Consider the following 24065-nt stretch of genomic DNA (forward strand, 5'->3'; position numbering starts at 1 on the left):
GCCACTGGCGGGCTTGAACAGCTGGCTCGTCGCGATAGGATACCTATCTTGGTCACAGTTGCAACTGTCATCCCTAGAAGGAAGCTCGATGAGGCGGTAGTGTTACACCGGGTTCGCCAGCGCTTTGGAACGAAGATCGATAATGGCACCCCCGTGTGCTGGAACCGCGCAAACCACCAAACCGGATAGTGCGGCCACAGTTTTACTATTTAAGTCATCTCGTTCGGCTGTGGTTGCCGAGCTGGTACCGAGAAGAGCACTATAATAGTCGCTATCTTTAACTGAGTCGTCGTTGGAATGAGATGAGCACAAGTAGGTGTCTTGGTTTTGGGTAGCGTAGTGTAAGTGTTAGTGGTTGAGGACTGCACGGAGGGGCCCTCCTTCGCTTGTCGCATTGTTTTCTTTGGGCTCAGAAGCACAGACGCTGACCGCACCTGGTGTTTTGACCTCCGTCTCGAATGAAGCAACGGGTGTGCCTCCCCGACGGCCCTTGAGATCTAACAGACAGAGTACACAGTAGCGTCGCCCACCAAAGGGTGACAACAGACGCAGTCCTCGGATCTCCCTGCGTTGATCGACGGATTCCACAAACTCTATTCCGCCCTTGAAGATCGTCTTGGTTGCATCGGAAGGGGGGCCGAAGCCTCCCATGCTCGCCACCTCGGACCAATTGGGGAGCTTTCTAGGCGCCGCAGACCAACTTTGGTCACCAATGTTAGCACTGCGGTTACATCATCGTCTTCCATCTTAGTGTACTTGTCAACAGAGATTTGGGGAACTTTGCGACTGCGCCGAAAGGACACTTTTCGAGGTCTGGTGCGTGTCCACGACTCTTGCTCATCTATTCCCACCGCACGTGACATGTCGGCAAGGAGCCTTCGTTGATATCTCGGGTGGATGTTCGGCGATTAAAATTTTCTCGAGCGGCCGGGATGCGCGGGACGGCAGGAAACTGGCGGTCTGTCGGCGGAATATGGAGTGCTGTCCACATACACAGTACATAGTATACCCGTTAGTATGCAAAGTAGTCTTCCAGCCAGTGGGGATGCCGCAAGGCCAAGATCCTGTACACTAATGATGAACCGATGTTTGGTAGCGGTGCACCAGACGATGGAGCCTGCGGCTGCCGCCTCCATCGTGACGGCGCCGGTAAATGCCCGGAAGAGGAAGGTGGTTAAAGGTCGATGACATGCGACCTCAGCGTGGCATATTTCCCGAACCCAATGGGTGAAAAACGGTTGCCGATCAGGCACTATTCCTGAAGGGGCATTGATGCCTTTCCAGAACTTACACTAAGCGAGCGGCGCTGATCCAACGCCTCGTCGATCGCCCGTGCGGCGGGTCACCTCCGTATGGTAACCGGTATTGTTCGCAGGGAAGAGCGATAGTTGAATGCGACGCTGAGCCCAAAGCGGGCAGTCTGATAGCCGTCAACAAGTTCCCTAAAGGCAACAGTAACGGGCTATATTACTCGTCTTAAGAACGGCAATCAAAGAGCGCCCGAAGTACGTCCGTACAGCCGCTCTGAGCTGTTGCCGCGTAAAGCTCGAGCCAAAACCACAACTTGAGTTTGATGGGAAGATACTTCGTCGGTTGATCTCCGGGGTCCAAAGCGGTCGAACGATTGCTTGACGGGCTCGAATCTTCTGGGCAACCCGCGCAGCCGTCATCGCTGGAAAGTGGTGGACCGAGGTGGTTGACCGGATGCGAGGTGGGACTATAATATAAAACGGGATCCGATTGGCTCTGCGCAACATTCTTCGGTGGCTTCTGTAGGGAAGATAATAGTGAGTGACGCTAAGCTCGAGCTGGACAGCATAACTATGAACGTGTGTGTGTGTGTGTTCCGTACAGTTTTCGAGCAAAGTTGCTGCCAAGTTGCTGTGCCGCAAGTTGCCGCAGAGTTGGCCGAAGAGCAGGCCTGGAACTTCGTCCGCTTGCGAAACAGAGCAACTGGAGAAATCGGACTGTTGAATGGGTCGTGGAGGCCACTGCAAGGCCATCTCCAGGCGGATACCGGGTCCATACCGGGCCTGGCCTACTCAAAATCCTAATCGCGGGGTTTTGCAACCCTCAGATGTATCTTTGGACAAGCACACGATGTACCAACAATGGCGGTCGATGACAGACTCAAATATGGTAGCAAGAGGCTTTAGTGGGCAACGAAACCAACCCCCCCCACCTCCCCCTTCCCCCAATAAGACAAGGAAAAGAAGAAAAATTAGGAAGGAAGAGTCTGTATTGTTGTACTCTGACAACAGCGATAGGCGGGAATCGTGGGTTCTTTTCTGCTGTCGAGTCAGAACCTTCGCTCTTGCCGTAGATGTATATGTATTGTACAGTACGTTGGTCTCTAAGGCACGTTGGAAATCGCTAACAAGGGTCCTTCCTCAGTGGATACCGGCAGCACAGCAAAAAACTTTGGAAGGGTCTATAACAACCACATATCACACCCAAAAGTCTCAGCATCACAGCCCCTTGGTCTTTATGGAGTTGTTTTGGCAGTCGTCTGTACTCCGTACAGCTTGCCCTTTTTCACGAGGGAATGAAAAAATGAAGATCTCGGGAACGGTGGGAGGTTGACATGTTAAGCAGCAAACTGCGGTTTCCGAGGGAACTGTCTGCAACTAATTGCTTGTCATCCCAAAGTTTCGCATGCCTGCCGATTCCTATCGGCGAAGACTAGATTTGTGTCTATTCCTTCTCGTGAAGGTTGCGGCTCAGGCCTGGTTAGCCTGCAGCGAGCCACGGATGTGGCAGGATGTAGCACAACAAGGCCTGGTTCGGGTGTGCTTCTTTCTCATTCCGGCCTCAGCAGGAGCCCAGAGCGATCCAAGCAAATCAAGCCTACAAGTTCCTTAGCATTATTCCATGGCCCCTGCAGCACGTCAAACACAGGACCAGACAAGCTTCTTCCTTTCCAGTCAACCCCAGTCAACAAGAGAACCATTACCAGTGATTGAGCCAGAATCCCTGAACCACGCGCTAATCCGTTGGCCAATGGTTTCCATACTCACACCAAATTGGGAGCTGAGGTGAACTCCGAGGATCATCACTCCTTTTTCCCGAACCCACCCCCCCGGGTGCTGCTGCTCCGTTGAGGAACGGGCGGGCTAGAAGAACAGAGTTTGCGCCGTGACGGCTGCCATCCCAGAGATAGCATTCAGTGCTAAGCCCAGCTGAATCTTTCCCGGCAGCCTTGCGGGGAGAACAGAGCGAAGATGGCAGCCAATGTTACTGACTGACGCGGCCCATGCCAGTGATGGGTACACTGCACCTCGCAGTTGTGGCGCCAGTGCTGGTGCTAATGACGGCGGTTATTGGGGATCGCTTCTGGTAAGGGGCTCCGAAAGGCCACATTACTAGCGTAAGCGAGGGTAACAGTACGTTGTATTCAGAACAATGAGAAAAGCAACACCAGCAACGGCCAGCCCACCGATGTCCACTCATCATTGCAGCGATCTCAGCCGGCCGTCGATCGTTGCAACTGCCGGTCTCCGAAAGAAACGTCGAGGTCAAGATTACCGTTCTTCACACGCCTGTACAACCACCGACCGCCAGTGGTTTCACCAGAGACGGGCTTCCTGCCTGATGCAAGACGCGCCTGCTCCTCCGTAGTGATACACTACAGTATGCCCTCCCACCTACGCAACCGGAAGAATGAGCTCGATGACGCAGCGACTCAAACTCAGCTGCACGCGAAAATGACAAAAGCTTGTTTTAAATCATAGAGATGGGGCGGGGTGTGGCGACGCGGCTCAGCACGATCATTACTGTGTAGAGGCTCGAAGAACACAGTGAGGATAGCCAGGAAATCGGTGACCGGCCGCTTAGAACTGCACGTTTCGTGATGGCAGCTTGAAGCTCTCACGATGAACGGCATAAGATTGATTCTGCCATCCGGTCACAGCACAAACCAATGCATGCTACCCCTGAGGTCTTAGCCATGATGCAGCACAAAACCTGGGGAGGCGCTACTCGTCTCAAGTTTGCGTCCCTTATCGTCCCTTGTGTGGCTGGCTCAGGGGCTCGGTTCCGGCCCCACAGCGCCCGAAGGCCAGAGTGTACGGAGTACTGCGGTACCTGTTGTATGTATGTACTCCGTACGAATTAACTAAGCACATCCAGTAACTACGTACCGAGTCGCCCTCCACAAAACCAGAGCCTGCGCCCGGCAGCAGCCCTTGTTTCGGTAAGTGGTCCGTGTGCGCTTGTTGGAACCGGCGCCCGGCACCGGCAGCCAGGGAAAGTGGGGAGGATAAATCACCTCTTCGAGTTAGCGTGGCAATTCGCAGCTCGCGCCCCCAGAAACGTACACCCAAAACTTTGTTCCTCGAGCTCTTGACATGACGAGTGTGCAAGAAATTCCGCGTGCACGCTCATTCGAGCAGCGCACACACGGAGTACCCCTAGGTGTAAGAAGGCCGCCTATTCCAGAGTCACCTGTTCAGCATCTCCCCGTGTTACTGAGCATGATGAGTCTCCGACGTTTGGACTCGGTCGATCAAAGGCAATCACGACGGTCGCGTCTTTGCCTCAGCGGCCCTCGGTCCGTTCGTTGTGCGTTGCTTCCGGCTGGTATTGACATGCAGAGCCGACGACAAAGAACCGTATGGGCCTCGACATTGGGCTAAGGCGTCAAATCAGGGCGTTCCGCGACGCACCCGGAGTCGGAGCCATCGCACCCTACTGCAAGGACTTGGTAATATTGTCGAACAGGAGGCGTCGAGTTGGGACGGATGTGCCATGTACCGCCCACACTCTCCAGAAAAGGGCCCTGGCGGGATTGGGGGTGAAGGGGTGTGTAGAGGACCGGGGGGGCGGAGGGTAGGTTGGCATCTTCTGATCATCGCTCGGCCTTGGGCCGTGGTCCTGGTCTGGCACAGCAACCCCAGGCCGCCGGTCAGACCCACCGGTAATTTCTGACAACAACCCGTGGTCGCCTTGGTCCCGGCGATCAACGTGTGGACTCAGTGTGGATTCCCACTAGATCATCCACAGATTCTCCATGGATGTTCTTCGGGAGATCTAATGGTACAAAACGCCCGGGCTTCCCGCCCCCTCCATCACCCCAAAAGCCACCAAGTCTCTTCCTCGTAACTGCCTAGTACTTAATCCAGCCCGCACGCCGAACTCCCACAACGAGATCTGTCGACTCGGAAAATCACAAGGAATTTCACACGCTCTGTATATCGGCCCGCTTATTCATCAAGGAGGATCGCGGCAGCCGAAGGCCCTGCCACTGCATCGCGCTTCGCCCAGCACCGGCACCAGCATCAGCATTGTCAGCAGCGTCGTAGTCTTGCCACAGCAGCTGTCCATCATCCCCTCCATCATCCCCCAGCAAGCATGGCAAGCACCATGGTCGCAACGCACTATGCGCCTGGGGCCCAACAAAGCCTCCATTACCCTTACATGCCACCGCCCTCACCGCCCATGGATGAGACCGCCAAGTGCTCGTTGCCTTCCATCTCAAACCTGCTCGGGCTTGCCGACCAAGGGTCACCGACCTCAGAAACGTCGCCCCAGTCTCAGCAGCAACCGCAACAGCAACAATGTATGACCAGTTCTTGGTGGGGGATGGGAATTCCGGAAACTGACTTTACCCCAGCTCAGGTAACCACGCCTGATACCAGGCCAAACTCTTCGCACTATGGCAATCCAGCAATGCTCCGGACGGGGCTTCCTCCCAGCCCGCCCATGTCCTCGGATGCCTCGTTTGAGGGTTTCAACTCGCCGTCGACCAGGTCGGTGAGCCAAGTGCCGAATAGTTCAAACTACTATTTCGAGACGACACCACCGCTCCCGGTGGAGGCCGATACGCGACAGATGAACGCCACTGCTGCGGTTCCGCGAGTCTCGGTCCAGCCCTCGACCTATCAGCCCCAGTTCGCCGGTTCTGCGTACGCGAGTCAGCCTGCCGTATCATCGTACTACTCTCCCATCCAAGCCGCAGGGCAATCCCAGACGCAGGTGTCCGGCCTCTATTATCAGCGGCCACTCCCTCAGGTGAGCCGTGATTCGCGCCCAACCCCGACGGGGGACCTCTTGCTAACTTTTCTCCTAGTCTTTCCCGCCCCCGCTGCCCATGTCAGTGACTCTGGCCCCGGCGACCGGCAACCCCTGGCAGCATCACCACTACATCGCTCCCTCGGCGTCGGCATCCTTCCCTCAGAGCCAAGACCGGTACATCTGCCAGACGTGCAACAAGGCCTTCTCGCGGCCGAGTTCCCTCCGCATTCACAGCCATTCCCACACGGGCGAGAAGCCTTTCAAGTGCCCCTTCCCCGGCTGCGGCAAGGCCTTTAGCGTTCGCAGCAACATGAAGAGGCACGAGCGCGGATGTCACAACTACGACAGCAGCAGCAGCAGCAGCAACGCCGCCGCCGCCGCCGCTACTACCACCAGTAGCGGCAACGGGAGCAACCCTAACAGTGGGCGCCGACCCTGATTGAAGCTTGAGGCTTCCTCGACCGTGGCGTAATCTGGACGAGGAGAAGACGAGTTACAAGGGGTTCACTCCATAGACGACCTCCCTGTTCATCCAGGACCCTGGCGGTATAGGGATATTGCAAGCCGCGGCAACCTAAAACACAACAGAAGAAAACCGTTTTATTTTTTAGTTTCTAATGTCTTTCATTTCCGGACGATCATCTCAACGGAGTCACAAAGGATGGACCATTACCTGCACGGCTCTGGCGCATCGAGGCAAAAATTCGGAGGCGGTGTTGTTTCGGGAAGATCTTCATGCGGTGCTACGGGATATGGTGGCAAAACAAAGGGGAATGGGGCTCTTCTGGGCAGGGTTAGTGCCCTCCCCAGAATGATACGGCAATTAACACGGCGCGGCGGCGGCGGCGAACCGGTTCAGGGGGCAAGGTGCTTCATTCTTTCCCCCTCTTTTCTCCAAAGGGTTGGAATGTAGAGCATTTACACGGGCGTTAGAGTCTCTGTGTTTTACTTTCTGGTTTGGCTTCTATTTCCTTTGTCGACATGAGGTATCCGACCCACGTCTGTCTCGCAGAGAGAAGACGTAATGTGTATGTATATAGATTTGGCGGGGCCGAGGGGAATTCGACTCGCCCACGGAATGACTTGTACAATCTCCTGGGTGCGCCATACAAATACGGGTGACACCGATGATGGACAAGATAGCGGTGTAAATGGGTCAAAAAAAATATGAAATGAACTGAGTCAAAACGAACTGAGTCAAAATATGTATCGAACACAGCCACGCGCGTTCCATGACACAGCATCATGTGTCGCATGGCGATCATGTTTTGAAACATGATTGTTAAACAGGGGACCTCCCAACCTGATTCGGAGAATACCTACCTGACAGGGAGAGACGAGAGACAGGTGGTACTCCGTGGGTACCTTGGGGACGGAGTAGTTCCGTGTACCCCTCCTCACACGCAGGCGAGGCATCTCTCGCAACGCTGCTCGTTAAACAAGACGAGGGAGCGATCACTTTTGAGTTGTCTGGAGGCGGAGATAATCTATCGGTGCCGGAAAGAGCCATAGTATACAAGATCCTTAAGTGTTTGTAACGTTATCTTTTTTTTTTTTTTTTTACATCAGCAATCTCGCAGGTTACCGTTCCCAAAATGCCGGTTTTTTAGAGATCAATGCTGTGCCGATTGACAATGGCGGCCTCCCGGCCGATCGGCTGCCCTTCATAAGGTAGTCTAGCAACTAACTCGGCAATTCCGCCCGCCATTTGATCACCGTCTGTGAGTACCGTACCTTAGATACACCTACCATACAGGTTAGTTCGGTAGTGCCGTGGACATGGCGAATATACCGCTACGCGACCAATACAGTGCGCATTGACCGATATCTCTACGAAGTAACCAAGCATGGATTTCATGCATCCACACCAAATCACCATCATCACCTCAATTCCCGATCTTTAGTTCGTTAAGGGGGAGAGGGGTTGCAGCCAGACCGCCTTTTTTTTCTTCTTTACAGGATGAGGGGGGAAAAGTTCATTCAGGCTTGCGGAATTGCAGGTTAGCCCCGGCGCCGCCGGTCGCAACGGATTCGAGCCCCTGGCCGGATCCCTCGAGATACCCCACGATACAGGGATCATCGCAGATCACCGGGGGACTACCCGGAATAAAGTGGATACGGAAATCGGTCACTTGCGCGACCGACCCAGGCTTTGGTTTCTGCACTACTCTGGTATTGATGGGTGCAGGCGAGAAAGAAGAAATGAAGAACGGGAACGAAAAAAGCAAGATGCCTAGGAAGGAAGAAAGAAAGATATAGAAGATTTACTTGATGACCACCCAAGTTTCTTAGGATGACGACAAAACGAAGCAACAGGGGGAAAGCGTGGCAGTTGAAACAACCAGCGAGTCGTTGTGGGGGAAGGGGCTTGATCCTGACAATGTGCGCGTGACTTTCCACACGCGCACAACACCGAAAAAGTGGATTTTCCTTCTCTGTCTGATGAAAGTGTCAGACTGTTGCACCGTGCACGTCTACCAATCTTTTCAAATAGCAGCAGGAGTTGTCGGGAGGTGACCATGAACGTATTCTTCATGGACAACGGTCTACACTGTGCATACGGAGTAGAGTACGTGTAGTGTATGAATGTATGTATATTGTACTATGTAGTGTACACGCGCAGCCGGGGATCTGCGCTCGGTGCTGCCAAAAACCATGCTCAATGTCCGTTGTGGTGGGTCGAGAACGTGCATCAGACACCCCCTTCCATCTCTTTTTTTGTCCCTTCGGCGCGCATCTGTGGGGTTCCCGTTGGCAAACTCTGGTCCGCGCGACACACGGCGGTCGTGGCAGTTGGTTGGGGGGGAAGGGGGGGGTGGGGTTCAGGCTTTCTGGCTGCTATTCTAGCGACCTTCTGGCGTGCATTAGTCTGCTCTATCCCCACCCGTGGCCCGTGTTCGGCTTTTTCTGGACTTCTTCGGATGCCTGTCCCAATTCTGCATCGTCGCTCGTCGATCAACTCTTGTCCAAGCTCTCCCGTCAGCGTCCGCGTCCGCCATTTCGACCATTCCCCACCCCAACCCACCCTTTCCTCTTGCCTGTCGGTCAATCACGTCGATCAGTTTCCAAGGATTGGTTAGCCGCTCCTGCCAAGACTCGATGCATGCCGCCCATCTCATTCTGAATTTGGAACCGTTTGGCGAGGGCAAAAGCAGGGGACTTTCGGTCTGCCGGAGAGCAAATGCAGGACGCACGTCGATCAGTGATCAGCGCGGCGCCCCACGCGCGCGCGCGAGCCACCTTTTTTTTTTTCCCTTTCTTCCCTCTGCTCTCGAGTAATCCGTTCAGCGCAATGGCGTGGCAATTTCGGGGGCGCTGCTTCTGCCGGCGCTGGCGCTGGAGCTGGGTGCGCTAGGTTGCTGGTTCCGGTTGCTGGCTGCTGATGTCATGATTTCCATCCTGACTAGGCGAGAAGCGATGGCCCGCTTGGCAAAGTCAAAAATGTCGGGCTCGGCGTGGGCCGCTTTTAATAGAAACGGTAAGTCTTTCGGCGCCGTATTACAGGATACAATATGTACAGTATGTACATTATACTGCAGATTACACTACGCAGCCCACTATACTTCGGTTCTTGTACAGGACGCAGTGAAAGTCGAACACAGACATACAGGCGTATAGACTCATGTACTACGGTGGCTCGGGTGGTAAGACGGATTACACTACACAGTAGTTGCTCTAATAGCTTACTTAGCCTCTGGCCGAAGTGGGGGCCAGAGGAGTGGGGGAGACGTCATTTGGGATTTTGGTTAGGATCATGGATGTTTCGTACGTACATCTCCGAAGTTCGAGACCGCAACTCCCGGAGATTGGGGATATGCGACTTGTCAGATTGCGAATCGTTTTCTGCTCCTTTTATTTCCACCTCTTCTCTTCCTCCCGCTTCGAGAGGACAACGGAATGATGTACCCAGAACGCCCATGATGGGAGCGAATATCGCACGTGGACACGACCAAACCCTCCGCTGTGCCTTCGCTTGCCTTCCTCGCCTTTCTTGCCTCACGATTGGTTTACGGATTCCGGGTGGCCGCCTGTGGCGCGGCGTGGTTAATGACTCGTGCAGCGGCCGACGGGATGTCAAAACCAGGATTTGCGCATAAATTTGCTTGACTGGCCATAGTAGGTGTAGTGTTCCCCACGGCACGCTACTGCACTAGTGTACGTAGTGTAAGTAAGGTAGAGAGGTATGTAGTGTACGAGTACTGTACATGCTGCGCACACGACTGCGTTTGGCGAGTCTAATGTTTTGCAATAGCCACTGTCCACGACGCAACCGTACCTACCCATTGGTAAATAAACCCACACCGGTCGGACGCCAGATCGATCGTTTCACCGATCGCCACAGGCCTAGACCCGGCATGCCGTCACCACCGGCACATCGCCGCCTAGTTTCCCAGGAAGCTATCTATTACTAGTGTAGGGCCAGCACCTTGAATTACAGAGTAGGGCATAGTAGCGGAAGATACTTTTAGAGGACATAAGATGCGACAGTAGGTATCCCAAGGTATTCAGTGCACTACATCGTGATAGCGTATATACACACTCGTATATACACACTTCGATGCAACGGTATTCCTAGATCGCAAGGCAGAGTCATGAGCTACATCACTATATACGGAAAAACTGATTACGAAGGATAACCATCAAGACAAACATCAAGAGTAGCGTGCGCCAGATATCGGTTAATGCCGTGACGCAAGCAAAAAGCGGGTGGGGCTTTGAGCGGACCGACCGACCGGCGGAGCAGTCCGAACGGTTCAGGGCCAAGTGCCTGAAGCTTTAATTACTGTGCCTAGTGCTTCGTGGGAAATGTGATGCGAATCCAAGCTGAGCAGAAGGCGCGCTCCCGCCCCGCCGGGTTCCGCATCCTTTTGAGTATTCCCCGGGGGATCGTCATTGGAATCATCCGCATCCGATGTGCTTCGCTAGGAGCCGTGGCAGAAGCTGAAACGATGGCGTTCTGCGTGGCGCCGAAAGGGCCCCCTCCCCCCCCTCCCCTTTCCCCTCCTTCTCCCCAGGAAGATCAGGGCGCTACGCTAGCCTGAAGCTACACTAACGACAAACAAGCACGGAGCGCACGTACCACACACCACTAAACCCGCCCGTACCCATGTCCCCGGGTCATTTGCTAAACCCATTTCTGCCATTTTCGCTCACTACACTACGCAGTAACTACTGCGTAGGGGGATCCTACGAATCTAACAAAGGTAGTCGCCGATCGCACGACTCGTCAACGCCGGCCGGGGGAGGGGAACAGGGGAAAGGCCTGTTGGTGGCTAGATCTTTCTTCTTATTTTTTTCTCCTGTATATTTTTTTCTCTCATTTTCTCCCTCCTTCCCTCCCCCCCGCTTTGTCTCGGCCCCGCCAGAAAGGTTCAGTTAACTACTCTACAATGGTAGTTAGTGAAGTCACCAATCTCGTCTCCTGTATGCATGTCTCAGACTTGGTTAGATATATGCCCTTGTGTCTTGCCCAAGCCGGACGGGGAAAGGCGCTAGGCAACCGCTACTAGTGTAGGTCACTAGGCCCTATACATATACACTATACACTACACTAAGACCAGTATACACTAGTGCACGGAGGTAGGTCCGACATTCTTGCCTTCCAATGGCTGCAGAGGATGGAAGTGCGGTTATTGCCAGGCAAGCGAACAATCGTCCCTCAAGCAAACTCTTCCCCAGTCCCCCCTCTTCCGCCCTGGCTTTCCCTCTCCTCCAACCACCAGTCTCAATGTGTGATGTGATAAGGATAAAAATAGGTCCTGTGGGATGTGACATGTGGCATGTGGGAAAATGAAATTACCTGTAGGTTGCACCGCAACCGGGAAAAAGACACACTCGACCTCCGAAAGCATGCAAATACTATGTACTCTACACTAATAGTATACTCTGTATGTACAAGTACTACTTACTAGTACTATTCCGTAATCTGTGCTTCGATCACCGCACTCCACTCGACCACAACATATGCCAAGTCGGATACAAATAAAACCGACCGACGGTCTAGTGTAAGCAACGTCGCCGATCGGATGGAGATTCTCGGATTCGGGTTTCATTTGTCAGCCTGTCACAGGATATTGTTGATTAATATTGCATGGATGAATCTTTGCTGACTGTGGGCCACAAAAAAAGACATACAACACCCGACATTCGCTGGTCGTCACCGACCCAACTACTACTCGGGCCCTCACGTGTTTAACTAAGGGAGAGCGGACGGGATCCCGTGTTTTCACGTGGGTATGGTCGTATGTGCTAGACAACATTGGAAATGTGATTCAAGTATGACGATTGCTGGATTCAAGAGAGAAGTTGGTAACTTGTTGCGGGAAGTCTCGACTCGGGATCCGGAGCCTGATTTCCCGATCCCGACGAGGCTGATCGACAGCCTTGCGCCTGATCGATACAAGTTTCGTGTACACGTAATGTACGGGGGGGAGTTATTATGTCGTTAGGTAAGCGATCGGATGGTGATGGTGAGTTGACCTTTTCTGTACGGATACACTTTCTTCCTTGTTTTCCCCGTCTTCCCCTTTGGGGCTCGACCTTAAAAGGGAGGCCAACGTGCTTAGACAGGGTTGGCGTTTCAGAGACGCCGCGCTAAAGCCCCAACAAGCCGGGTCGGCCGGCTGCCGAGTCAAGGGGCAACAGGGGGGGCCTGGTCAACATTACCAAATAGACTATATACCATACAGAGTACACTACACTAGTATTGTTTGCTGGCCCGTGCTTGCACACTAGTGTAAGTTTTACTACGTTAATGTAAATAACAGGGTTAGGGTAAGCAACAAAGAAGCAAGGTTTTGCGGGGCCCTAGTCTGGGAACCTCGCTCAAAAGAAGCCGAGATTGCAGTAGTGTACGGATTACGTGTTGTACATACATACACTGGAGAAGAATGTGGTTTGGGTGCACTTTCATACCTGCTTGTACTCTCTGTGGGTAGCTTCTCCAGAGCACGCCCACAGTAGAGGTTCGCCAGCCAACTTAACAGCACGACTTGCGAAATTATAAATTATTAACTGGGTATGCAGGGTACATTTTCGCAGTGGCTCACTGCTTAGGCGAGAGAAGAGAGAAGTCTGGAAGGGAAAGGCGTTTCTCGCGAAAGCATAGTTAGTGCTCTGCACCATGAAGAGGAACATCCAACTCGTCTGAATGTACGGATTACAAAGAGCTATTGAACGGATGGCAAATGGAGCTCGCAAGCTAAACCTGGCTTGTAGCGGCTGCGAAGACCTGCTGCTGTCACTTAATCCTCTGGCCAAAAGACACCTTCCAACCGCAGCAGCGACAAGAACAGACCAGGGGATCTCGACAGCGGCCCCGGAAGCATCTCCTGGTGTTCCGTGGTGAGGTGCAATTTGGAGAGACTTTGACATCAAACGTCAGAGCCCTGCCTCATCAATCTCGGTAGTCTCTAATTAACCAGGAGATGTGCAAGTTCCTTGCCCAGCAAAGAGTACAAGTCCTATATCGTACTAAGCATTTTCCGCCAGTGTTTAGTGTATGAAACGCCCTACACTACGGCTAAGCTTAAGAATGATGATCAACGCCCCTCAAAACTCGGGGTGAACGGTACCGAGCACTTTCGGCCCCCTCACCCCACCCCCCCGGCTGCGGCACGGGACGGAAGTTCCTCGACCGTTGTGTAGATCTGCAGTATGGAGTGGTCACTGCGTGGCCATGGAAAGCAAAGTCATGTACGGATTAGAAAGAACATGATGGCCGATTTCGCCGCGGGCAGAGTCGCTCATCACGCCTTGCTCAAGTCACATGTATCGACTGTACTTTGAGGACTCAACAGCCGAGAGGGAAAAATATAGAACAAATAGGACAAGAAAAGAAAAGAAAAGGATGAAAGAAACAGACGCGAAGCGAGTAAAAAAAGCTTGTTCTGGCCAGGCTCCTCACCACGGGATACCTCTGTTCATAGGTAGCTAACCCGTCCGAGTTTGATGCCCCAGGATTGAGTGTCTGTCAGTGGAGGGAATGGAGGCCGGACCCAGGTAGCCGTAACTCGGCTGTTCTTTTCACAGTAACCTGCCCATCACGTAATTCTCGGTTCTTGGGAGGTGGAAGCGCCAGTTGGACCACACACTCACAACAGCCACTCAAAGCAGTGGTCAGTTTAGAGAAGCATCTACCGTTTTGCTGTTTGTTTCCCCTGCTAGGTACACTGAGCCCTTACTGTACTTCATAGTCTGGGGCAGGCACTTTCATGAAAGCAATCCGCCCCTGGCAAAAGTATCCGACAGTAGGGTCTCGGAGCGCGCCTGGAAACCGAGGGGTCAAGCTCTCCAACGTGATGGGACCAGCTTCTCACAATATGTTCAGTTGATACTGGCTACTTAGGCCTACGATGTCGGCACCCAAGCGTGCTCATTGCGTAAACAATACCCCCTCTTCTTAATAGCAAGAGATCACGGTGACAGAGAGGTTGGGTGCACTCGGTGGTACACAATGTCAAGCGACGCAATACAACCCACAGAAGATTGAAGACGGGTAATTGGGTGTTGGTTCGCTCTGGTTCCTATCTCATCTAACTGGTCAAACACAAAGAGGACGGAAGCATCTAATCCCCAAGCTTTGGGCATCTCCGCTGCCTCCAGCGGCACCATTGACGTGCCACTCAACCCTGGCTATTACGATTCCGGGCATTGGCACTGACAAGTGCGCCATTTCCACTCCTTGGTCCATGTCCGACTGGCTATCGTAAGCTTCATTAGTAGTTCGGCTCGTCATTCCAGTACAGGGTCTCGTGGAATATCCTAACGCATCTGTCAGCCCCTCTAAAACATGATGAGCCATTGGGTGAGGGAGAAAGAGGAAACTCACTCCGGGCCGGTGGCATAAAAGTCCCACCCGAACTTGATACGAATGAACTGCTGCAGGTGACTGGCCACCTTGACGGCGCCTACATCAGTCGGGTGCCACAGCGGGCCAATGTCGTTGTGTTGCATGATGCCTGTCGTGTTGAAGTAGTGGACAAAGGGCTTTGCCCGTTTTCCGGTTCTTGATGTCTTTTTGGTGACGCCGTCGTAAATAATTGGGTTGCGGAGGTAGTCGTCCGAGTTGAACCTGTCCATGTGGTAAGCTGAGCTAACGTTGCTTGCGAGGTGCGCAGAATCTACCCACCACCGAACCATGTCATAGATTTCCTTGACCCAGCCATCTGGCGCATTGGGGAGGTAGGTGTTCCCGCTCTGGTAGAATCCGAGCCAGAGAGACTGCAGCAATGCCATGTAAGAGACTACGCTATGTGGGCTGCAAAAGACCTAGACAGTTGAGAACCCACCATGACTATGACCTGGGCCTTCGGCCACTTGCCGTGGATGCCCTCAATGATCTTTGTCAACGCATCGATGTAGGCCTCTGTCGAAACATTGTTCGCCTCATTCCTGTCGTTCGTGCCGATGTTGATGACGACAATGTCTGCAGCTGGGTGTTTCGCAAAGTCCCAGGGCTCTGGGTCGTCTGTGCCATGGTGTGTGAGAGTCGTCGCAGCGTCAGGAGGCTCGCGGAGCTGACTGACCGCCATGTATCACCGAAGCACGGTAGCTCGTATCAGAAGTATAAAACCACTGGTGTACCTGTCCACGAGGGTTTCCCCAACAATCCTGGTCTGCGGCGCAAATTCCGGGATACGCAGTCACCGTGAACTCGGTGTTGCCCAGGCCAGCTCCCAGGCCGCTTCCTGTCGTCAGCATCATATGCTGCGCACGAGCAGATCAGGACAACCATACTAGGCCCAACTTGACAACCCTTCGTACGTCGTGTACATGCCCGCGGCGAGGCTATCGCCAATTACCTCGATCCGGCGGCCAAAATCCGGGATCTTGACCAGCTTCTCCCCGGCGGCAACGTGAACGGAGTCGATTTGCACGCCGTATGCCCAATTCGACACCCGCATCTCAAACGTCCACGGGTTGATTGGGCCTGTCTCATTTGAACCCGGCGTTTCTGGGCTCACGAGGAGGTGAGTAGCCCCTGCTGTAATGTTGGTGAACATCCAGTCGAGCCCTCCAATGCGATAGCCGACGAGAACGCCATTATCCGTCAGGTTGCCAAAGGTGATGGCTACTGTCTTTCCGGTATAGCCAAACTTGATACCGGGGGCTCTGCCGGTGCGGTGATTAGCTTCCCGAATCCAACAGGCCTTTTCGGCGGTTTCGACTCACGACCACCAGGAGACATGTTTCGAGTCCCACCGCCCTTTGTACGAGATCTCGGTGGCATTGGCCGGGTACGTCGTAAACGAGTAGTCTGCCGGATTAATTCGAGTATCTGGGAAATTGGTCTTTCTTACTTGGCCATTCTGAAGAATGGTTGAAGATACTCGTGCGGCTAGGTTTAGGCCGAGGATGGCCAGGCTCGAAAACGACACCATGGTTGGTGACCGGGTTAAGGGCAGCTGGCCCGCCTCTTGAGCATCATGTTCGGCAGCACACGATATTTATGCGCGCTTTCCCCCCTACATTGCAACGGCTGTTCATTGATGGAAATATGCGAACGGAAGCAAATCGTAGGAGAATGCGGGGCTTGGAGTGGGAGCGCGGGATATCGGAGCCGTGCTCGATTTCGAAGCGGTTCTCCGTCCGTGATGGCGGCCGAGAGAATTGGCACGACTAGGTACCTGAGCCATATGTCCCCTCGGGAGCGAAGCGAGAATTCCCCAATTCCGGCAAGAGCCCAGCTCACTTGCTACCCACGCGAGAACAAATTAGTTGTCCCCATTCCACCGGCGGACTGTACTGCAGGAGCACCTGCCTACCGCGGTCAAGGAGCATTGTGGAAGCGACATCCGACTTAGGGTCGGACCTTAGGCTTACACAGGAATGCGGCGGGACCTGTATGCACGATGAAGAAGATCCGGAAGGCACACCTTTTACCGGGCGGAGGGGGCCTCTCCGGGACTCCACAAGTTGGTTGGCAAGTCTTCCTGAATTGCATCTGAAATCCTGTAGGCCAAGAACAAGGCCACGGCCTCTGTGTGTGTACGCATTTGCCCCAAACCCCTGGTAGTCGACCTGAGTTCATCTTATCAACATGCCTTCCAGCTTGAGCAACCCAGCCCTACAACACTGCGTTTCGTGACGTCGGGTGCGGCACTACGAACCGGGTTCCATTTTCGTTCCGCCCAGCCGGATACACGCACCTTCTCTTCCGATGGCGGCTCGGTTTGTGCTAAAAGTTGTGAGAGGCATTGGTGGCCGCAGTGATTGCGACTGGAAGCCGAAAGCGTACTTAGAGGCGGCATGTGGGGCCCGATATCTTCTTCATTGAGCGTCATCATCATCCAAAATGGTGTTTTTCAGAGGCTCACTTGAACATGGCAGCACACAATGGCGCGGTTCCGCTTCGATTTTACACTTTATTCCGTATCCCTGTCGAACCTTTGTGTGGGACTCGGTTGCCAAGTCTACGCGATGCCCAATGAGGGAAACCAGATGCAACTTTGCGGATGTCGGATGTCCATGATCAGCTCAACTGGCCATTCTCTCACGACTACTCACAGTCCAGAGTACACACCTCCCCAGTGGAAATTGGTGCATTATCACCGAGCTCATGTCACGATCGTCGAGCACAGCCCTCTCCGTTCTTCATCGTATTACTAGGACGGACGGACCCGTCGAACCTTGCGCGCGCTTCTAAACTAAAACTGCAGATTTCTTACTAGTCGTGTCGATCTGGGTTATCCTTTTGGCGCATCCCAGCAGTGGTGGGCTCCTCGAACATCCCGCTGTCACCTGATGCGTTGCACTCCCGCGTGGGGAAAAGGCGGTAATAAGCAACCACACCCCAGCAGCCGTCGCGAAGTCCCGGTTTTGAACATCCAGCCGAACTAGTGCTCCACCAAAAGCTGCGAGTGTCTCGGAGGCAAAGGGGAGCTGTCCCCGACCAAGGACGACCGAGATATCTTTCTCCACATAAGAATTGCTGTCGCGACAGTTTACGGAATACGGACGGTAGAGTGGGACACAGCGCAACACATGAATGACACGGCCGGTCGAGCAGCATTTTTGGATGCGTATCACAAGAGGGGGAAAAGGAATCCGGAACGGCCAGGCATCGCTGCGATCGCTCCTCGCGGACGCTCCCCGAATTTACCCTCTGCTCGACCCTCATCCAAGCGTTTCTATCTTCGAATGAAAACCCGCACAGCGCCCTCACGATTGCCCGTCGGCCAAGCTGTTATGGCATCGATGCAGTGATCACACTGCGAGCGGAACAATGATGCTGCACGAGCCCAAGACGTCGCCGACGCTCCAGCTTTCGGTGTCGCATTCGCCTCCGCCAGCAACCGGGCACCGGGTCACTGGGTGCAGCCATCGCATACCCCGTAGTCTTGTCACCACTTTACAGCCGTCATACCGCTTGGTGCTTCCGAGTCCGGGAGGGCGCAAGGTTGACCACAGTGTGGGTGCGGACATTGGCGGCGCCGCGTAGGCATCAGGAGCACACTGTACTGTCATAGCAGCCTGTGACCCCGCAGGCCGGGTTCAGGGACTCTCGAGGAACCCGGACGCCAGCCTGCAGTCCTCTCGCGTAGCTCGGTGACCCGGCAGGTATATCCAATCTAGAGCGGCAACCTCGCCTAGCTGCACGGACAATATCATCTCCTAGCCACCTATCCGGGACCGGAGCTTCAGCTCTTGGTGTCACAGCCGCCATGTCGTCGCAACAACCGGCTCCGGATGCGAATGCCGTGCCAGAAACGCAACTGGGCTTGACAGAAGATCAGATTGAACTCTTGCGACATGGGCAGCAAGCTGTGGCCGCGGCAGGTGGCGGGTCGACCTCGTCACGCGCGGCAAGCCGCGCTTCGTCGCAAGGGCTGCTACTGATGGATACCTCGTCATTAACCGCCCTGGGCCACCACTTCGACCGTGTCATGCAGTCGATACAGCAGCGGCTCGAGTACCTGATGGAGCAGTCTCAAATCGTGACACTGAGCGTCTACGACCACGCTGGAAACCTTATCGACAATGCTGACGCCGAGATTGCGCGGTACCACGACATCATGGCCCAGATTGACGAGCTCGAACTGGACTTTGACCGCATTGCTCAGATTCGCGAGATTGTCCGGGGGTTTCGCCAGAGGGCCGAGGAGTTGGAACGCGAGCTGGAGCGGTCCGGCAGCGGTAGCAGCTCGAGGCGGCCGGGGGGGTCGTCCCGCCGCAGCCATGGCCATTCCAGCAGTACCGGGAAACGTCGGTCCTGATAGGGCGTGCCAATGGCGAGATAAATCACGCCGCCTAGGACTGGGGAAGACGCAGAGCTATGGCACCTGGGAAGGCGGGAAGAGCAGCATTGGCTCGGCAGCTGTGAGCTCCTGGATATCATGCATCGTTGGATGCTCCGCAACTGGAAGAGAAAGAGAAACGCCCATGTTCACGCTGGTATACTATCCTAATCACACCATTCACACAGGGCAATAGGGAAGAAGAGGGGGGTGAAAATGCGTGGGAAACCCCATCGCGAAAGTCCACAGGCCCGCGGCTTGACCACAGCGGGGATCAGCGGGGATCAACAGGACCGCTAACTCTCCGTCTAGTCCCGCTTCTGACGAAGAACAAAGAAACAAAGCTATGTGACGAGGGAGGGAAGATCATCATAGCTTTTTTATTGAGCGGTTTGCATTCGACTTTCATGACGGCGTCCCAAGAAGACAGGATGGGCCTCGCGGCCGAATCAAGACGGGAAAAAAACAGGTCTCGCGGCCTTATGAATCTTCATTTCTTTTCCATTTGAGTTCTCTCTCCAGATCAGATGTATGGCTTGCTTTGATCTTTCGGCGGTGGTCGTTTACCTCTGGTTTCTCTTCTGGTCTGCAAAAAAAGTATGACTGATTTTACGTTGTTATGAAAGGGGGCATGATTCCATCTTTTCCTGCTCTTCTTTACCATATCTCTGATATGTTCTCTCCAGGCCCTCTTCTGTTCAGTTTATGAGACTTGGGTTCATTTCTCTCGCGTCTTTCACGAACTAGCACTGCACGCTTGAGAGCGACAGGATGTCCGACGTACGACGTACGACGTAAGAACACGGGACTGGTTGGTATGACAGCTGTTTACTAAATTTTGACGGGGTGTATATAGCATAGAATCTGAATGAATATGATTACTAGCATGATTGGCGCAGACTTTGCGATGCCCGAAAGCGATGATGACAGTTACAACAACATTTCGAGAGCCCCATCTGGCAATTCAGGATATCAAGCCCGATTGTTCATTCGTTGCATTATTACCTAGTTTTCCGGATCCAGTTACCGAGATCTTTCTTTCATAACCATAACTCCCTTGCTCAACTCCATTGCTCAAATGCGAGATGCCCAAGTTGACAGAACACAGCCTTTCCTATTCGACCCCCTCTTTCGGATTCCACCATTCCAGACAAAGACATGACGGTTCCGTTCCGTCCTGCCTGCCTGCCTCATGAGCCGTCCATCGCTCCGTCGGAGAGGACGATGACCCTGTTCCCCTCCTTCATCCGCCGCCGGAACCGGCCGGCGGCGCCGTCGCGCACGCGCTGCTCGGCATCGAGCATCTCCTTGGCCTGCGCCGCGAGCTCCTTGATGTCGCGCTTGACGCTCTTGGTGAGGATGGCGCTCCAGCCGTTGTGCGGCTTGCACTTCTTCTTGGGGCACATGTAAGGGAAGTCCGGATCGCTGCCGGGCATGGAGCTGGCGCCGGCCGCGGCGGCGACTGCGTTGGTCGGGATCGAGTCCGAGGCGGCTCCGTTCACCGCGGCGGTGCCGTTGGTGGTGCCGTTGGTGGTACCGTTGGTGGTACCGTTGGTGGTACCGTTGGTGGTGGTGGTGGTCGTTGTCGTTGTTGTCGTGGCGGTGGTGCCGAACTTGGACAGGGCCGCCTCGCCTTCCGGGGTCTGGAGGAACATGGCGAACTGGCGGGTGGCGCCGACCGTGTCGAGCCGCGAGTCGTAGCCGCACAGGTCCTTGGCGGTGCCCTTGCCGGCGGCGATGGCCGCCTCGCGCTGCTTCAGGGCCATCTCGATCAGCTGGAGCATCTTCTTGCAGAGGACGATCTCCTCGCCGAGCTGGTAGCGGGCCGTGGCGGACGCGGTGAGGAACTCCTGCTCCTCCGGCGTGAGCGCGTGCGAGGAGGCGGGCAGGTCCCAGAAGTTGGACGGCGTGGAGAACGGCGGGGTGCCGAGGCGCCAGGGGCGCGTGTCGTCTGGCGAGGAGGATGTGCGGGAGGCGTCGAGCAGGCCCATGAACTCCTCCTGGGTCAGCTCGTCGGCGTCCGAGCCGGATTTGGTTCGCGGCAGGGTGGCGATGAGCTGCTCCCACCAGGCCTGGCAGTGCTCGGACGAGCAAAAGATGCTGGGACGGGCCGAGTCGTAGATGCGCGCCGGATTGTTGCAGCCGGCAAGCGAGCACATCTTCTTGTAGCGCGTCGAGTACCGGCCGCCGTCGGTGCAGTTCGGACAGATGTACTTTTGTACCAGGTTCTCGCCCGTGTGCTTGTCCATGCCGATGCACTCGCCGTGGAACCAGTCCTCGCACCGGTCGCAGGCGATCATGAAGCGGTGATCGTCTGGGCCGCGGCAGAGGCAGTAGGGCCCGTTGTCGGACTCGCTCGAGTTGCCGCCGTCGCCGCAGGCCTGCCTTGCCGTGGCATCCGTCTTCGCCTTTTTGGTTCCGCCGCCCTTGGTCTTCTTGGCGCCGCCGGGACGCCCGCGTTTCGAAGGGCCCTTGACGGCGGCAGCGGTGCCCTTCTTCTTTTTGGTGTTGTTGTTGTTGTTATTGTTGTTGCTGGAAGCGACACTCTTAGACGCTGTGCTGGCTGCGCTCCCCACGGCGGCGCCGCCATCGTTGTTGTTGTTGTTGTTGTTGTCGTTGTTGTCGCCCATCTCGTGGTCGTTGCCATCGGCAGCATCTTGCGGAGCCTGACTATTGTCGGAACGAGACATGTCGGGCAAAGAATGGCCAGGCTCTCCTTCAGCCACCGGTTCTTGCTTGATTGGCTGAGGATCCTGCTGCTGCTGCTCGTCGCTGGCGGATGCCATTTTGGGAGTAAAGAAGGAGGACGAGAAGGCCATCATCCATGCGAGATTCGGGCCGGCACCAGCTGTTTTGTGAATCTCCAGACCCACATGGTAAGGCCCAGGCTTGTTCAAACAGGCATCACAGTCGCACAGCTGCCTTTGAACTGATGGATTAAACGCCTCGTAAGTTTCACGCCGTCGTGATTCTGTGAGGCACACGAGAGAAAGTGTGAGTTGAATAGAAGCATATTACTGTTCCCGCCGACTTGTCCCACATTCTCCTTGGCATGCACTTAAGCGGGTCTCGACCGATAAGCTGATAACTGCGGAGGCAGCACACACAAGTGGCGCGTGCAGGAGGCGCCAATCAGGAGATTTTGACAACCTGAGCTTACACTAGGCTTCCATTGAAGCTTGTACATCGCCGAAGCCGAAGAGGAAGCTTTCCGTCCGCCGAACCCGACCGGACCTGCTGTCCTACAACTCGACGACCAGACACACACCTTACACCACGATGTCGCAACCAGCAGCGGCGGCACGCGCCGCTCTCAGTACCGCTTCGAGAGCAGCACGGCGACAGTGCGCCCGCCCAATGTCGACAGTGCGAAGCCTACCGGCGAAGCGACCGACAGCTCCGAGCCCTGCCAGATCTCAGCTTCGGTCCTTACCCTGCCAGCCGACGGGGCAGCGGAGGTTTTTCAAGACAGTGGACGAGGCGAAGAGCCGGTACAGATCCGGGGTACGCAACCGCGCGTAATTGCGCTCTGCCGGTCGATTGCGCGGCACTCTGGCTAACCTGTTGGGGTGCAGCCCTTCTCATGGAAGGCCGGGCTCCTCTTCGTCATCACGGCCGCCGGCCTTGTGTGGTATTTTGAGAGCGAAAAGGAGCGGATGCAACGGAAGCGGGTCGCCGAGTCGACCAAGGGAGTGGGCAAGCCCAAGGTGGGCGGGCCGTTCGAGCTGATCGACCAGAACGGCAACAAGTTTACGGACGGAGACTTGAAGGGGCGTTATTCTCTGGTACGTCGTGTTGCGGCAAGATGGCGAGGCGCCCGTACGGTTCCCATGCTGACGTCTTGCTCTACTCCAGGTATACTTCGGCTTCACCCACTGCCCCGACATCTGCCCCGATGAGCTGGACAAGATGGCGCGCATGTTCGACCTGGTTGAGGAGAAGCGCCCCGGCTTCTTGACACCCGTCTTTGTTACTTGTGACCCGGCGCGCGATGGCCCCAAGGAGCTGAAGGAGTATCTTGTCGAGTTTCACCCCAAGTTTATCGGCCTGACGGGCACATATGAGCAGATCAAGGCCATGTGCAAGGCGTACCGCGTCTACTTCAGCACACCGAGCAACGTCAAACCCGGCCAAGACTACCTGGTCGACCACAGCATCTACTTCTATCTGATGGATCCAGATGGCGACTTTGTCGAGGCACTTGGGCGGCAGCACTCGCCAGAGCAGGGCGCCAAGATTATTCTGGACCACATGAAAGACTGGAAGGGAACAGTTAGGATGAACTGAGGCCAGGAGGCCAATGACTGTATTAGAATTGTATCATACACGCCCAACTTGTTCGATTAGTCCTTGGAAAAGAGAGCAACTTTTACGGGACTATTTTGTACCTGCAGTGCTGTGTACTCCGGAGTCATGCACTAATTTACCGTTCATGCGTGATGCTGTGAAAGACTGGGGAGTCTGCTATACATCTCCAAACTAAGCTGAAAACGAATTTGGTCTCCCTCTGTGTCTGCCCTGTAACCCCTGGCATTCAGGTTATCCCGCACGTGCGTCCCAGACGCCCGGTACGGTACCTTGAATCCGATAGGGCAGCTCAGGAGTGGTACTCTGCATGCCAAATCTAAGAGACAGGGTCCAACGGCATTGCAACGATAACTACATAGTACAGGAACACACATACGTCATTCCGTCAAGGAAAGCACGAGCCAAGCTCCGTCATTTGCACTTCACTCGGCCCAGATACAGAAACAAGGGCAAGGGAGTGAACAAGGGATGTGGATCCAGACCCACCGATGTAACCGCCAACCGCTT

At 54.8% G+C, this 24065-nt stretch overlaps 6 protein-coding genes across 6 annotated transcripts; 4 read left to right on the top strand and 2 right to left on the bottom strand.

Annotated features, from left to right (window-relative positions):
* The first annotated feature begins 5229 nt into the window (after positions 1 to 5229).
* MYCTH_2297579 (uncharacterized protein) lies at positions 5230 to 6562 on the top strand. The gene is made up of 2 exons (XM_003659912.1): positions 5230 to 6009; positions 6068 to 6562. Exons 1-2 carry the CDS (start codon positions 5350 to 5352, stop codon positions 6449 to 6451), a joined length of 1044 nt encoding a protein of 347 aa, XP_003659960.1. The 5' UTR covers positions 5230 to 5349; the 3' UTR covers positions 6452 to 6562.
* A 5573-nt stretch (positions 6563 to 12135) lies between these two features.
* Positions 12136 to 12294, top strand: MYCTH_43545 (uncharacterized protein; the record flags this gene model as incomplete). Its single annotated transcript, XM_003659913.1, has 1 exon — positions 12136 to 12294. A coding segment is annotated over one exon (159 nt), but the record flags the coding sequence as incomplete, so codon positions are not given.
* Positions 12295 to 14515: 2221 nt separating this feature from the next.
* On the bottom strand, positions 14516 to 16403 carry MYCTH_64299 (Lipase, GDSL-like protein). Its single transcript, XM_003659914.1, has 7 exons — positions 16186 to 16403; positions 15751 to 16125; positions 15540 to 15697; positions 15303 to 15481; positions 15143 to 15234; positions 14843 to 15085; positions 14516 to 14775 (listed from the first exon to the last, which is right to left on the bottom strand). Exons 1-7 carry the CDS (start codon positions 16392 to 16394, stop codon positions 14730 to 14732), a joined length of 1302 nt encoding a protein of 433 aa, XP_003659962.1. The 5' UTR covers positions 16395 to 16403; the 3' UTR covers positions 14516 to 14729.
* A 2002-nt stretch (positions 16404 to 18405) lies between these two features.
* Positions 18406 to 20191, top strand: MYCTH_2297587 (uncharacterized protein). Its single transcript, XM_003659915.1, has one exon. It carries the CDS (start codon positions 18678 to 18680, stop codon positions 19227 to 19229), a length of 552 nt encoding a protein of 183 aa, XP_003659963.1. The 5' UTR covers positions 18406 to 18677; the 3' UTR covers positions 19230 to 20191.
* A 1-nt stretch (position 20192) lies between these two features.
* Positions 20193 to 22260, bottom strand: MYCTH_2297588 (uncharacterized protein). The gene has a single exon (XM_003659916.1). It carries the CDS (start codon positions 22034 to 22036, stop codon positions 20441 to 20443), a length of 1596 nt encoding a protein of 531 aa, XP_003659964.1. The 5' UTR covers positions 22037 to 22260; the 3' UTR covers positions 20193 to 20440.
* Positions 22261 to 22368: 108 nt separating this feature from the next.
* On the top strand, positions 22369 to 23781 carry MYCTH_2297590 (uncharacterized protein). The gene is made up of 3 exons (XM_003659917.1): positions 22369 to 22754; positions 22826 to 23035; positions 23106 to 23781. Exons 1-3 carry the CDS (start codon positions 22530 to 22532, stop codon positions 23535 to 23537), a joined length of 867 nt encoding a protein of 288 aa, XP_003659965.1. The 5' UTR covers positions 22369 to 22529; the 3' UTR covers positions 23538 to 23781.
* The last annotated feature ends 284 nt before the right edge of the window (positions 23782 to 24065 follow it).

Source organism: Thermothelomyces thermophilus, chromosome 1 (genome assembly GCF_000226095.1).
Source record: "Thermothelomyces thermophilus ATCC 42464 chromosome 1, complete sequence".
Classification (NCBI taxonomy): domain Eukaryota; kingdom Fungi; phylum Ascomycota; class Sordariomycetes; order Sordariales; family Chaetomiaceae; genus Thermothelomyces; species Thermothelomyces thermophilus.

Bases quoted from the DNA above. Each gene is read 5' to 3' on its own strand.
- MYCTH_2297579 (XM_003659912.1), top strand. From the start codon at position 5,350: ATGGCAAGCACCATGGTCGCAACGCACTATGCGCCTGGGGCCCAACAA. The intron at 6,010-6,067 runs GTGAGCCGTGAT...CTTTTCTCCTAG, and splicing joins ATCAGCGGCCACTCCCTCAG to TCTTTCCCGCCCCCGCTGCC.
- MYCTH_64299 (XM_003659914.1), bottom strand. From the start codon at position 16,394: ATGGTGTCGTTTTCGAGCCTGGCCATCCTCGGCCTAAACCTAGCCGCA. The intron at 15,698-15,750 runs GTATGGTTGTCC...GACGACAGGAAG, and splicing joins GGGTTGTCAAGTTGGGCCTA to CGGCCTGGGAGCTGGCCTGG. The intron at 15,086-15,142 runs GTGGGTAGATTC...CCACATGGACAG, and splicing joins ATCTATGACATGGTTCGGTG to GTTCAACTCGGACGACTACC.
- MYCTH_2297587 (XM_003659915.1), top strand. From the start codon at position 18,678: ATGTCGTCGCAACAACCGGCTCCGGATGCGAATGCCGTGCCAGAAACG.
- MYCTH_2297588 (XM_003659916.1), bottom strand. From the start codon at position 22,036: ATGGCATCCGCCAGCGACGAGCAGCAGCAGCAGGATCCTCAGCCAATC.
- MYCTH_2297590 (XM_003659917.1), top strand. From the start codon at position 22,530: ATGTCGCAACCAGCAGCGGCGGCACGCGCCGCTCTCAGTACCGCTTCG. The intron at 22,755-22,825 runs GTACGCAACCGC...GTTGGGGTGCAG, and splicing joins AGAGCCGGTACAGATCCGGG to CCCTTCTCATGGAAGGCCGG. The intron at 23,036-23,105 runs GTACGTCGTGTT...GCTCTACTCCAG, and splicing joins TGAAGGGGCGTTATTCTCTG to GTATACTTCGGCTTCACCCA.